Raw genomic sequence first — 13,740 nt, forward strand, 5'->3', positions numbered from 1 at the left:
AAGTGGGATCTGTTTGTTACTTGTTTCTGTTTTCTTGTGGAATTAGTAGAAGAGATACAGATTTTGAAAAGAGTCAATTGATAGAGACATTCTGTGCTGTTTTGTGATTTCTTTAATTCCTTAAATGGTAAGATGCTAGAACTGTAGAAAATTTAGTACTAGTTGAGACACCCCTGGGAAAATGCCAGCTCTTAGTTTTCACACACTTTTTTTTGATCACAGAAAAATAATAGAACAATTCTTTTGTCACAAAGTACTCAAAAAGACCACAACAGGTCAGAATGTTTCTGATGCTGTGAATTTGTATTTGAAATCTCTGGGGCTATCTTGTAATCATACTTGCACACTTAAGTGCTAAAATTGAATGGCATCCTGTGGCACCCTTGAAAAGATCTCAAGGTACTGGGTGCTGCGGTTGTAGAGGAATGAAATCACATGCTAAATTTTTTTTTTTGTGGGCTAGGGGTAAAAACATAAGGCAACAGTGAAGTAGCTACCTGAAGCCACTCTGAAGGCAATGAGAGAGTAAAATGAAGACTGAGTTTAGAATACAACTTTCAGGGAGTAACTAAATGCAAAATGTAACAATACAGATCATTTTAAACATTACTGCTATTCTTGTTCTTTGGTTAACCTTTTATGGGTACACTTACCTGATTTGTGTTTACAGCTGTAACAATTTTATGTAGAATTTTGGATTTGCGTTGCTTTTTTTTTTTAGTATCATTGGTAGGTTTAGTAGTTAGCACTCTACTGAGATGCCCAAGAAGAGCTTGCATTTCTGAGATAGCATTATGTCTGATCACATATAGATGCCTATCTTTGCATGAGTGGGTCCAGGATTTTGTAAAGGAGGATGAGGGAGAGGGACAGTGCATGGGTGGCTACAGCCCTGCTCTCAACCTCTCCACACTCCACCAGGGCAGGCAGATCATGCTGCCAGAGCAGCAGCCAGGGATTTTTTTTTTTTTTAAAGTCCCTCAATTGGGTAAGAATCTTTGCTTCTCCCTTCCTTTCCATCCTCTGCAGCATGTCCCTTTCCCTCCCATTTCCCCCTTCCCCTGCCTGCCACTGCTGCTGTTCCTGCTATCCACAGTTGACTTGGGGGTGGGATTGAAAGGAAAGGGTCCAGAATTGCTCCTGCACTGCTCCAGCCAGGCTGCACAAAGAGCCGGGCTCTGCCAGAGACAGTAGTGGCAGGGGGTGGGTTCCCTTCCCTTGTGCCTGCTCCTTGACTGGCAGGAAACACTGGGAAGGGACTTGGCAGGGAAGGGGAACCCACCCACTGCTCCTGCAGTCCCTGTCTGAACGTGGGTCTCTATGGAGCCCAGCTAGAGTGGTCTGGAGCCACTCTTGCCTCTGTCCCCCACCAGCAGATGCCTCTCTCCCTGGGGCAGCTGGGGATAGCAGCATCAGTAGCCAGGGGAGACTGGGGGGGAGGTAATGGGAGGGATGGTGCTGCTGCACATGGAGGGGAAGGGAGGAAATTGTTGGGGGACTAAAAAAGAGTCCCTTGTTGCTGCTGCTCTGTGTCATCTGCTGAAAGGGGGGTGTATCTACGCCGCTGTCCCCAATCCCAGATCCACTGTTGTATCTTTGTAAGGAAGGTTGGGATTGTCAAAGAAGCCTAAAGGAGGTAGGTGTCTAGGACAGTGGTCACCAACTCATTGATCCTGATCGATCCTGCTTGTAGGGAGGCAGTTAGGCGGGCCAAGGCTACCATGGAGCTGAGGATGGCAACCCAAGTAAAGGACAACAAGAAATTGTTTTTTAGATATATTGGGAGTAAAAGGAAGGCCCAGGGAGGAATAGGACCGCTGCTAAATGGGCAGAAACAATTGGTGACAGACAGGGGGGACAAGGCTGAACTCCTCAACGAGTTCTTTGCCTCAGTGTTCCTAAGCGAGGGACACGACAAGTCTCTCACTGGGGTTGTAGAGAGGCAGCAGCAAGGCGCCAGACTTCCATGCGTAGATCCTGAGGTGGTGCAGAGTCACTTGGAAGAACTGGATGCCTTTAAGTCGGCAGGCCCGGATGGGCTCCATCTGAGGGTGCTGAAGGCACTGGCCAACGTCATTGCAGAGCCACTGGTGGGAATATTCGAACGCTCGTGGCACACGGGCCAAATCCCAGAAGATTGGAAAAGGGCTAACGTGGTCCCCATTTTCAAAAAGGGGAGGAAGGAGGACCCGGGCAATTATAGGCTGGTCAGTCTCACCTCCATCCTTGGTAAAGTCTTTGAAAAAATTATCAAGGCTCACATTTGTGAGAGCCCGGCAAGGCAAATTATGCTGAGGGGAAACCAGCATGGGTTTGTGGCGGGCAGATCGTGCCTGACCAACCTAGTCTCTTTCTATGACCAGGTTACGAAACGCCTGGACACAGGAGGAGGGGTGGATGTCGTATACCTGGACTTCAGGAAGGCCTTCGATACGGTATCCCACCCCATACTGGTGAACAAGTTAAGAGGCTGTGATGTGGATGACTGCACGGTCCGGTGGGTGGCAAATTGGCTAGAGGGTCGCACTCAAAGAGTCGTGGTAGATGGGTCGGTCTCGACCTGGAAGGGTGTGGGCAGTGGGGTCCCGCAGGGCTCGGTCCTTGGACCGATACTCTTTAATGTCTTCATCAGCGACTTGGACGAGGGAGTCAAATGTACTCTGTCCAAGTTTGCAGACGACACAAAGCTATGGGGAGAAGTGGACATGCCGGAGGGCAGGGAACAGCTGCAGGCAGACCTGGATAGGTTGCACAAGTGGGCAGAAAACAACAGGATGCAGTTCAACAAGGAGAAATGCAAAGTGCTGCACCTAGGGAGGAGGAATGTCCAGCACACCTACAGCCTAGGGAATGACCTGCTGGGTGACACAGAGGTGGAAAGGGATCTTGGAGTCCTAGTGGACTCCGAGATGAACATGAGTCGGCAGTGTGACGAAGCCATCAGAAAAGCCAATGGCACTTTATCGTGCATCAGCAGATGCATGACGAATAGGTCCAGGGAGGTGATACTTCCCCTCTATCGGGCGTTGGTCAGACCGCAGTTGGAGTACTGCGTGCAATTCTGGACGCCACACTTCAAGAAGGATGCGGATAACCTGGAGAGGGTCCAGAGAAGGGCAACTCGTATGGTCAAGGGCCTGCAGACCAAGCCCTACGAGGAGAGACTAGAGAAACTGGACCTTTTCAGCCTCCGCAAGAGAAGGTTGAGAGGCGACCTTGTGGCTGCCTTTAAGTTCATCACGGGGGCACAGAAGGGAATTGGTGAGGATTTATTCACCAAGGCGCCCCCGGGGGTTACAAGAAACAATGGCCACAAGCTAGCAGAGAGCAGATTCAGATTGGACATTAGGAAGAACTTCTTCACAGTTCGAGTGGCCGAGGTCTGGAACGGGCTCCCAAGGGAGGTGGTGCTCTCCCCTACCCTGGGGGTCTTCAAGAGGAGGTTAGACGAGTATCTAGCTGGGGTCATCTAGACCCAGCACTCTTTCCTGCTTATGCAGGGGGTCGGACTTGATGATCTATTGAGGTCCCTTCCGACCCTAACATCTATGAATCTATGAAACAGGTCTATCCCAGAGCCTCGCTTGGTCGATCCTGGGCTGGGGGAGAGCTGGGCATGTACACGTATGCACACCTGCCCCCTATCCCCCCCAGCCCCAGCAGGTCAGTCTGTGGGGGAGGGAAGGGGCAGGAACCAAATTGAGGCTCCTGCAGGGAGTGACTGACTATGCAGCCTAGCTAGGCACAGGGAAAAGTAAGTGGGTTTGTGTGGTGGTAGGATTGGAGCCTGGGGAGCTCCTCCAGGGGCACAGGGTCTTCTTCCCATCTTTGTGGGGCAAAGGTGGCAGAGGCAGCTGCCACTGCACCTCAAGCCCCACTGCAAGCCGGCCATGTGCGGGCGCAGCTCACCTAAGAAGTGGGGACTTGCATGGGGGTGGCCCTGGCCTAGCTCGGTCTGGGAAAATCTGGTTGTGCAGGGGCATGTGGGAGGGGCTCCCACCGCTGGGCGCAGCCTGGTGGAGGACCCGGGGGTCCATCCCCTCCCCTACCTTTGCTCCAGCAGCAGCAGCTGCCTTGTCTCGAGCACAGGTGGGGGGAGCACAGGCCCCTGGGGTCTCTGCTGGGCTGCGCCTAGTGGCAGGAGCCCCCCCACGTGCCTCTGGACAACCAGATCTTCCAAAACCCAGCTGGGCTGGAACCCTATCCCACTTCTGTGCCACTGCTGTGCTGAGCTGTGCCCATCCAGCGGCTGGACGCATGCGGTGTCGGGCCCCGGCCTGACCGAGTCTGTGACTCTCTGCAGTTCAGGGGTGTGTGTGTGTGAGGGGCTCCTGCTGCTGGGTGCAGCCCGATAGAGGCCTCAGGGATCTGTGCCCTCCTCCCCCTCCCACCCCGGTGCTTGGGATGAGGCAGCTGCTACTTTGGGCTGCCCGCTTCACTCAGAGCACAGGTGGGGGAGGGGAATGGACACTGGCGGGACACCCCCCCCGGGTGCTCTTGGACCTTGGAGAGTCCCAGACTCTGCTGGGCCAAGGCCCGATGCCACTTTTGTCTGGCTGTTAGGTGGGCACAGCTCAGTGCAGCCACAGCACAGAAGTGGGATTGGTTCCCAGCGTGGTAGATCTTGGGGTGCCATTTACTTCCAAAAAGTGACCTTCACCATAAAAAGGTTGGAGAATGCTGGTTTAGGAGGTTTAGGCAGCTACCTACTTTGGGCTTCTTTGACAATCTAGCTTTAAATTAGAAACTTTTGGCTTTGACTTAAAAAAAAAAAAAAAAAAAAAAAAGTGTGGTTTCAGTAATAGAAACATACATTTCTCAAAAACTTCTGGGAATGTCAGTGGATACAAAACTTACATTAAATAAATAATCCAGTGCTACTATTCCAAATTTTTCAGGAACCACTTTCTGCACTACCATCATTTTTTTTTTTTTTTTTGCTTCCTACCCAAGAAACTGCTTCAGTGTTCAGTGATAAGAAGGCATCTTAGTTTTCTCTGTTTAAAATCAGAATCTGGGTGAACACCTGTTCACCAGAGCACCCCAGGGGATGACAAGGTTCAGTGGTTACAGACTCCTGCAAGACCATTTTAGACTGGACATAACGAAAAACTTCTTCACTGTCTGAGCCCCCAAGGCCTAGAACAGACTCTCCCCGGAGGTGGTGTAAGCACCTACTCTGGACACTTTCAAGAAACATTTGTATGTTTATCTTGCTGGGATCCTTTGAGCCTAGTTGACTTCCTGCCCCTTGAGCAGGGGGTTGGACCCAGTGATCTTACGAGGTCCCTTCCAGTCCTAATGTCTATGAAATCTATGAAGTATAAATATGTGTGTGTGTGTATATAATATAGATGTATATTAGGGCTGTCAATTAATTGCTGTTAATATGTGTTATTAATGCATTAATTGGTTCTTGCATTACTTTTTTTTAACTTGTTAATTGTGCACATAGCTTTAGGTCTAAATTGTGCACCGGGGTCTGCTCTGCCGCCATCATCTCCACCTTCAGACTACCCAGCAGGGCAGTAGAGGCAGTGCAGAGGAGCTGCAAGGCAGCCCATACGTGGGTTCTAGGCTGCTGCAGCATGAAGGGTGGGGGGAAGCGACACCGACACCCACAGCATAACTGCATGTACAGCAGTGCCCAGCAGGTAAGTCTGTGGAGGGTAAAGGAGAGGGGGTCAGATCAAGGCCCCGTGGTGAGGGAGGGAGTGGAGCAGGGGCTGGGGTGGGTTGTGGGATGGAGCTGTGGGCAGCTCATTCAGGGGTGTGCGGGATGGGGCATGGCTCTCCTCTGCTGCGCACACCTCTGTGGGAGGCATGTGCCCCCTGGATTTGTGCACAGGGCGTTGGTGGACTCCCTACTGCAGGTTGGGGCTCTGCACCCTTCTGTCTTTGTCCCAGGAGCTATGCTAGCTGCAGTGGGAGGAACAGCATGGCATCATGTGGCTTCTGGGACAAAGGCAGCTGGGCACAGCGTCCCAGCCCACAGTGGGCAGCCCGCCTCCACCCCATGCAGAAATCTGAGGGCCACATGCCCCCCATGCTTCCCCTGAGGGTATGCTCAGTGGTGGGGAGCTGCCCATGACTCCTCCCCCACAACTTGCCACATGCACCCCAGCCCCTGCCCCACTCACTTCTTCACCGAGGGGGTCTCGATTGGCCACCTCCCACTCTGACCCTTCTCCTCTACAGACTTACCTTCCAGGTGCTGCTCTATTCGTCAGTGGCTGCATTCCTATAGGGTTTACCATATTTCCAGTTTCAAACAAGAAGACACTTGTGCGGAGGTAATATGATATGCCTTTGCCCTGCTCCTTACTCCCAAACCACAGTCCCACAGCCCTGCTGCTGCCCCTCACTTCTGATACACAGTACCCTGCATCCTGCCAGGGCATGCGGGGACCCCCCCCCCCCCCCCCGCTTCAAACCCCACACACACCCCGATAGCCCCTCCGCCTTCACAGATTCCTCCCCCACACACCCCACACCCCAACCATACAAGGTACCTGCATATTTTTGCATAAAATTTTGAGATTTTCTGCCCATAATTTTGAGTTTTTAGCTGTGCAATTAAAATCGCGATTAGTTGTGACTAGGTTTTTTAATTGCACAACTAATTGCGATCAAATTTTTTAATAGTTTAACAGCCCTAATATGTATACCAATTATAATATATATAAAAGATGGGTATCAGTTGAACACAATGTTTTATTAATATATTTACAATTTTAAAGCAATTTGGAAGCCTACCAGTGCTTTAATCATTATAATTAAAAAAAATTCTAAATACCTATATATTTTGGCAGTTGAATTTGGGTTTTTTTACCTTACAAAATCAGAGGTCCCCCTGCCCCTTTGCTCACCAGGATGCAGGCCTCCCCGCCCCCTGCTTCCTTGTGTCACTGAGCAGCCTGGCTGCTGCCCCTTACTTGCTACCTGCAGCACCCTACCCCCCCACCCCCCCCCAAGCTGCCAAGGCTATGGGACCAGGACCTGTAGCACCTGAGCCCTGGCTGTTGCCCATGGGAGGTGGCAGCTGCTGCAGCCAGAATGGAACGTGGAGCCTGGCTCCCCCTCCCCCATGGGCCAGACCCAGTGCAGCAGGGCAGACCAGGGTAGAGGGGCTTAGTGCTGTTGCTGGCAGGAGCCCCACACCACCATGCCAAGGTGCCCCTGCCCACCTGGCAGCAGCACGGCCAGTGGTGTGGAGTTGTGCCCCTACCACCCCCAGCTCCTGCTGGGTGGGCAGGGGGTGGCCTGTGATGGCGGACTGGGGCTTTTGGTGTTGGCACCAAGCCTCCCTGCCCTGCCCTGCCCTGCTCTACCCTGCCGCCCCGGGTCCTGTCCACTGGGCTGTGGAGGCCTCCGGGAGGAGGGCAGCATGGCAGGGAGGCCACAGCCACCCCTTCCCATGCACAAATCTGGGGGGCACATGCCCCCCATGCCCCCATGGGAATTGTGCTCAGTGGCAGGGAACCAGCTACCCCCCCGCTATGCTCCTCATGCCCCCTCCGGAATTGTGATCAGTGGCAGGGAACCAGCCCCTGCCTCCTGGTCAAGCCACCCATGGCTCCATCCCACTCCCTGCCTGGGCTGTGCGGTCATGCATTCCCGCCCTGACCCTAGGCCCCATGCACCGCCGCAGCTGGGCAGTACCCTCAGCTCTGCCCAGCTTCCTCTCCCTTCCTCCCTATGGGGGCCTCAATCCCTCCCCACCACACATGCACATGGTGCCACCTGCTTGATCACCCTCAGGAACTCTGTCAGCCTGCAAGGGGAAACCTGCCATTTCCCATGGTTTTTCTCCTTTCAAGGAGAAAGTCTGTGCTTTTCTTCTTAAAAGGAGAAAATCTGCATTTTTTCCTTGGTGAATGGAAACTCGGAGTCCTGGTGATAGCTCAGTTAAAAAGCTGATCCTACTTTGGGGTGGGGCAAAGGAGGGATAGCAGTAAATGCCACTGGGCTGCCTGCAGTCTGTACCAGCTCTAGACCAAGGAAGGCTGCATTCCTCTGGCTCAGCACCTGTTGCCATGTCTATTCAATGCCCTCATTCTCTTCATGCATTTGCACGCTGCAACCTAGCAGATGTCCAGGGTGTTGCAAGGATACAAGTATTAGCTGTGGCTGACCATTGAGATGTGCGCTCTGGGGTCGGCTCTCCAGGCTCGGACATGAGTATTTGCCTTTCCCCCCCTCAGTCCTGCTAATGACTGCTGAATTGCCTGCAGAGGTGGACACAAAAAAAACTTCCAGGGAAATTTTTAGATTCAGATAATGTTACATATTCTTTTACTCCTCTTCTGCATTTAGATTGCTGCAAATGATGAAAAGCCCCAGCGTCCTCGCAATTTTGACTTGGAGCGTGTAATCTTGACACAGTTATTTTATTAAAAAAAAAAAAAAAAAGTTTTTCAAACCTCTGTTAAAACTTCCACAATGGGGAAGCCTGGTTTCAAACCAAGTAAGTTAATATAATTGGGAGGACAGATGTTAACAGTATAGAACATTTGATAACAATACAGTATAAACATGTGAAATTGCTTATCAAAAGTACTTGACAGACAAACTCCCTTTAATTTAAGTAGAGGAGAATAAAGTTATGTGGTTTCAGATACATTTTCACAGTATTTCTTAGGAAAAAAATCCATGTTTAATGAACACAGTTATATGTTAGTGATTAATCTACATTATGTTTCAGGCCATGGATACCAAGAAGCAGTTTTGGTCTCTGTGTTCATGTACACAGAAGGATATTCGCCTGTGATCTTGGGCAGCTGTTCTGTTACTTACAGAGAGAATCTGCCTTGCAAGTTGTCACGTTTTCTGGTTAGCCATGTTGACTGTATCACTTCTGTTAGTCACCAGACACTACTTAATACTTTTGGACTAACAGTGGAAGATTTTCAGTCACTGGATCATGATATGACATTGGCTATAGCACATGAAGAGTTACCAAATAATTGGAACATCGTTGGAAACTGTTCAAAAGATGGTAAGTTCGTTTTCATTGAAAAGCTTTGAACTGTTTAAAGTAGAGTATAGTGCATTTCTTAAGATTCAAAATCCCTATGATTCATTTTACTGTTATGATTGAACAAGTGTTTTAGAACAGGAAAATCAAAGTTTTAATCCATGTTTGTAGTAACACAAAGCATTAATATTTGCAATTCATTCACTAAAAAAATTTTCTGTATGTTGCATCTCACCGGAAATGTAGCTCTTATTTATGAGTAGAACTTGTCTAAAACTGATTAAATATTTGGCTCTTAACCAAAACGGAGATTTATAATAATGAAGTATTTCTACCTTGATTCCAAATAGATGAGATCTCTTTTTAAAAAAATAATACAAACAAAAGGAGACAATAAAAATAAACATTTTTACAAAACAGTCCTGAGAATGTTGCAATACAGGAATTCTAACTAGTTACTATGCATATAGTTTACCTTGGTATTGGCAACATTAATGCTTTAAGACTACTAACTCCTTGAAAAAGCATGTTTTAAATATATTTCTTGGACATACTATACAGACAGGCTCATTAAGAATGCAGCATGCTACATAATGTACCTGAAAAGCATGGCTGGTGGATTTTAGTGGTTGACTGCTTGTCTAGAAGGCATAGGATGAAACATATGCATGATCCTTTACTTTGAGGGATGTTACTAAAACTTTTGCATTAGGTGATATTTGCCTAGTTTCAGGTTTTGTTACAAACCCAAAATTCTGGCATTTTTGGTTGAGTTTTGCTTTGCATACTTGACATCGTTTAAAATGTGATGGCAGGTGAGCCACATGAAATAAAGTTGGAACAGATTCATTCCAAAATTTGGGGACCCAAACCCAAGTTCCACTTCTGTTTTATTTTACTTCTGGGATGGAAACTTTTTCAGATTTTTTCTAATTCTAATATGTCTCTACATCAGTGGTTCTCAACCTTTGCAGGCTCAAGGCACCTCTTGTTAGACTTGAGGCAGCCCTCTAACTTTTGTGAATTAAGTGACACTCTACTAAAGAGACTAATTTATTTCTTACAGGACTTACCTCTTTGCAGGGGAGGTGGGGTCCTCAGTGAAGCATGAGTATATAATATCTGTTGTTACTGATCAGCAGGGATCCTGGTTTTCTCTGATTTTAAAAACACCCCCAATTTTCCGTTTTAAAAAAGTAACCCAAAATCCACATTTTTCCATGATTAAAATGAAACATCATGACTATATATAGTCATGATGTTTCATTTTAATCATGGAAAAATGTGGATTTTGGGTTACTTTTTCTAAACTGAAATTTAGGGATTTTTTTTTTTTTTTTAATGGAGAGAGCCAGGATTCCTGCTGATCAGGCTGAGCTGTGTTGATGAGTCTTCAGGCACCTGCTTACACTATCTTGCTGCAGCTTTGGTTGTTTCTATTATAACTCTTTTGTTTTATTTAGTTGAAGGGAATACTATGACCTTTTAGGCCAGTTCTAGACACTCCTGTGGTAATATCCCCTTTTATTAAAATATCATGGGAATATTTATTTTTATTTTGTTTTTTATTGTGCTTTAGTTTTGCTTCAAAATTATCCTTTTCCTTTCAGTATTATGTATCATCCTCTCCTCCACAAAGTTTTAAATGACTTTGGTTTACTTTTGTTGTTGCATCTTTTTCTTTTGTTTTCCACAGTATTTTAGCCTGTCAGACCTTAAACACAGTAGAAAAGCAGGAACACGTGCACCAACTCTGTGCAGTATGGGGCAAGAAGTTTGTTTGAATTACTGGATCACTCTGTACCCCATGTTGCATTGCCAGTTATCTTGTGTAGGTGTTTTCCTTTTTAAGGTTTTCCACATAACAGATGATACAGCCTTTGACTAGCTATTGGCCATTAGCAAATGGCTATGTCCCTTGAATATCTGGTGGAAGTCTCACCATGTACAGCAGGGCTGTCCAACTTCTAAGCAGCTTAGGGCTGTACACTGCACAGGATGCACCAGTGTGAGCCACAGGCTGCAGTGTTGCATGAGCACCTCTCCCCCACCCTCCCTATTGCACAGTGCATGTGGGCTTCAGCCATAGGTTCCTGGCTGCAGGCTTCTACACTATAATGCATTGCTGGTGTGGGGGCAGGAAGTGGAAGCCAGAAGAGGGAGAGAGAGCAGCAGCTGAGTAGGGAGCTTGGGGGCCCCAATGTACCTTCACAGGCCAATTGGACAGCCCTGATGTAAAGAATATTCCCCCCTCCCCCCCCTCCCCCCCCCCCTCCCGTTCAGGCAAACTGTTTGGAGCAGGTAAGATTCTGATGTAAAAGTGGGTGGCAACTTCCTATTCACTTCTGGATGCATACAAGTTGTTGATTAACTGCACCTGCGAGATCACTTCTCACCTTAAACTTGCATTGTGGCAGTTAAAATTGGTTGTAATTTTTTCTTTCCGACTAAAACTCTCCAGGACTGATGGTTCCTTCCTTGAGAGAAGGGTTCTTATCTGCCACACAATGCACCTGGTTGCTGTTACTGGTGCTTGACTATTTATTTATTTACTTTTATTTATTTATTTGATGAGCTGGGTTAGGTGTTTTTTTCCAGGAAGGTACAGCTTTCTTGTTTAATGCTAAGTGGAATTATATGAATGCCTTAAGGAGAGATTATGTTCATTTGGTCAGAAAAATGACTGATGATTACTCCTGTTGATTTATTATCATCTTGTAGCTTTTCTCACAGTGCCAGTATTATATACATAACCAAGGTCCTGTTTATACTAGTACTATTAGTTTATTATTTATTTATTTATTTATATTACATTGGAATAGGTGCACCAATGTAGCTACCCTGCTGTAAATAATATCTTATGAGTACACTGCATTGATGAGTAGGGATCCGGGTTTTCAGTTTCCCACGGAAAAAAATGTGGATTTTCCCTTTTGAATGAGAAAAACATGTTTTGTTTTGTTTTCATTTTAACAGAGAAACATGCAGATTTTCCACTTTTGCAAAGAGCTCTATGCAGGCTGGCAGAGTTCCAGCCTGCAAGGGGCTGAGGGGAGTGGGAGAAGGGCAGTCAGGCAGGAGGCACCATGTGCATGCGCGCACTTACACATGCACATGGCCACTAGGCAGCCTGGAATGCAGCTCCCACAGGTAAGACTCGTGGGGGGAAGTGGGGAATTGAGGCCCCCATAGGAAGGGAGGGAGGAATTTGGGCAGGGCTGGGGCTGATGCCCAACCTGGGCAGTGTGTGGGGTTCGGGTCCTGGGGCCAGGATGCATGGCTGCAGGGCCTAGGCAGGAAGTGGGATGGGGCTGTGGGTGGCTCATCCAGGGGGTGGGGAAGGGGGCTGGCTCCCCGCTGCTGCGCGCGCTCACATGGTGGGGCATGAGGCAACATGCCCCCCATATCTGTGCACAGGGCAGGTATGGGGGTAGGCTGCCCATTGCAGGCTTGGGGCTTCATGCCTTGCTGCCCTCCCCTTGGGGCCTCTGTGGCTTGGCAGGCAGGACGCGGTACAGCAGGACATAGCAGGGTGGGGAAGGCCCTTGCTGCTGTAAACCCTGCGCTGCCCTGGCGAAACAACCTCTGCCTGCCTGGCAGCAGCGGGGTGGCAGTGCGGAGTTGTGCCTCTCACTGCTGCTGGCGAGCTTGGGAGTAGAGGGCCTGGACCCATGTTCTGATGAGCAAAGGGTACAGGGAGAGCTCTGATTTTTTCCCTGATTTAAAAAACAAACAAACAAACCCCCAAATCAAATACCAAAATATATAGGTATTTAGAATGTACTTTATTATAGTGATTGAGGCACTGGTAGGCTTCCGAATTGCTGTAAAATTTGTAAATGTGTTAATAAAACATTGTGTTCAATTGACACCTATATATATAGTGGCATTTCATTTTAATTGTGGGGTTTGGGTTTTTTAAATTGGAGAAGTTGCAATTTTTTTTTTTAGTCGGAGAATTTGCGATTTTTAAACAGTGAAAACCAGGGTTTCTGTTGATAAGTTACTTGTTGCACCTGTAAAATCCCCATTTTGTATTGGTGCAATGGGTCTATATTAGAGGCGCTGAATTGATACAGTTATACAGCTTGGATTTTCGTAATCTGAATGTCCCAGTAATTCTGTGTTCCAGTTGAAGAGAAAAAACTACAGTGCTTGTTCCATAACTGACAGATATAGATGGCACGTGTGCTGCATTATTTGTAACTTCAGGAAAGACATACCCCATGCATGCAGTGAAATGAAATGAAAAACTTTTTTGATAACATTTGATGTGAAAAGTTTCTGGTGACAAGTTGAAGAGTGGCTTGGGAACCATCATCTGTTTCAGTGGAAAAAGATGGTCCCTGTGCCTGAAAATATGCAATCTAATTTGTGAGGGAATATCTTTCCCACAAGAGTTGAGTATTGATCATCTAATTTTATAACCACTTCTTTCATATATGCGCAGTTTCCTTCTGTCAGTCTTTCCCTGCCTTGTATGTTTTTCTTTCCATTTACTTTCTGCGACCCTTTCATCTAATTTCCATGAATACAACTTCCTTTAGTTTCTTTTTAAATTCTTATGTACCTAATCAGTAACTTCCACCTATCAAAGCTTGAAAACTATTAATAGGGGTGATTTGCCTGTTTATCAGTTGCTTATCAGTTACTATAGGCATGTGTTAGGACCACATGCTTATCTGGCGGAATAGCTGTTGATTCTTTTAGTTTTGAAAGCTTTACTGTTCTTATCCATTCCCAGAGTTTCTGTTAAAAGAAAT

At 47.5% G+C, this 13,740-nt stretch overlaps 1 protein-coding gene across 5 annotated transcripts in view; it reads left to right on the forward strand.

Moving 5' to 3' along the window:
• Nucleotides 1-13,740, forward strand: part of ARHGEF28 (Rho guanine nucleotide exchange factor 28) — a 232,915-nt gene that overhangs the window by 59,698 nt on the left and 159,477 nt on the right. For all 5 annotated transcript variants that reach the window (XM_019482597.2, XM_059725095.1, XM_059725094.1 and 2 more), the window contains one exon: nucleotides 8,705-8,998. In XM_019482597.2, the coding sequence (XP_019338142.2) occupies nucleotides 8,705-8,998 (294 nt within the window). The remainder of the gene's footprint in view (nucleotides 1-8,704; nucleotides 8,999-13,740) is intronic.

This window comes from Alligator mississippiensis, chromosome 3 (assembly GCF_030867095.1).
Source record: "Alligator mississippiensis isolate rAllMis1 chromosome 3, rAllMis1, whole genome shotgun sequence".
Lineage (NCBI taxonomy): Eukaryota > Metazoa > Chordata > Crocodylia > Alligatoridae > Alligator > Alligator mississippiensis.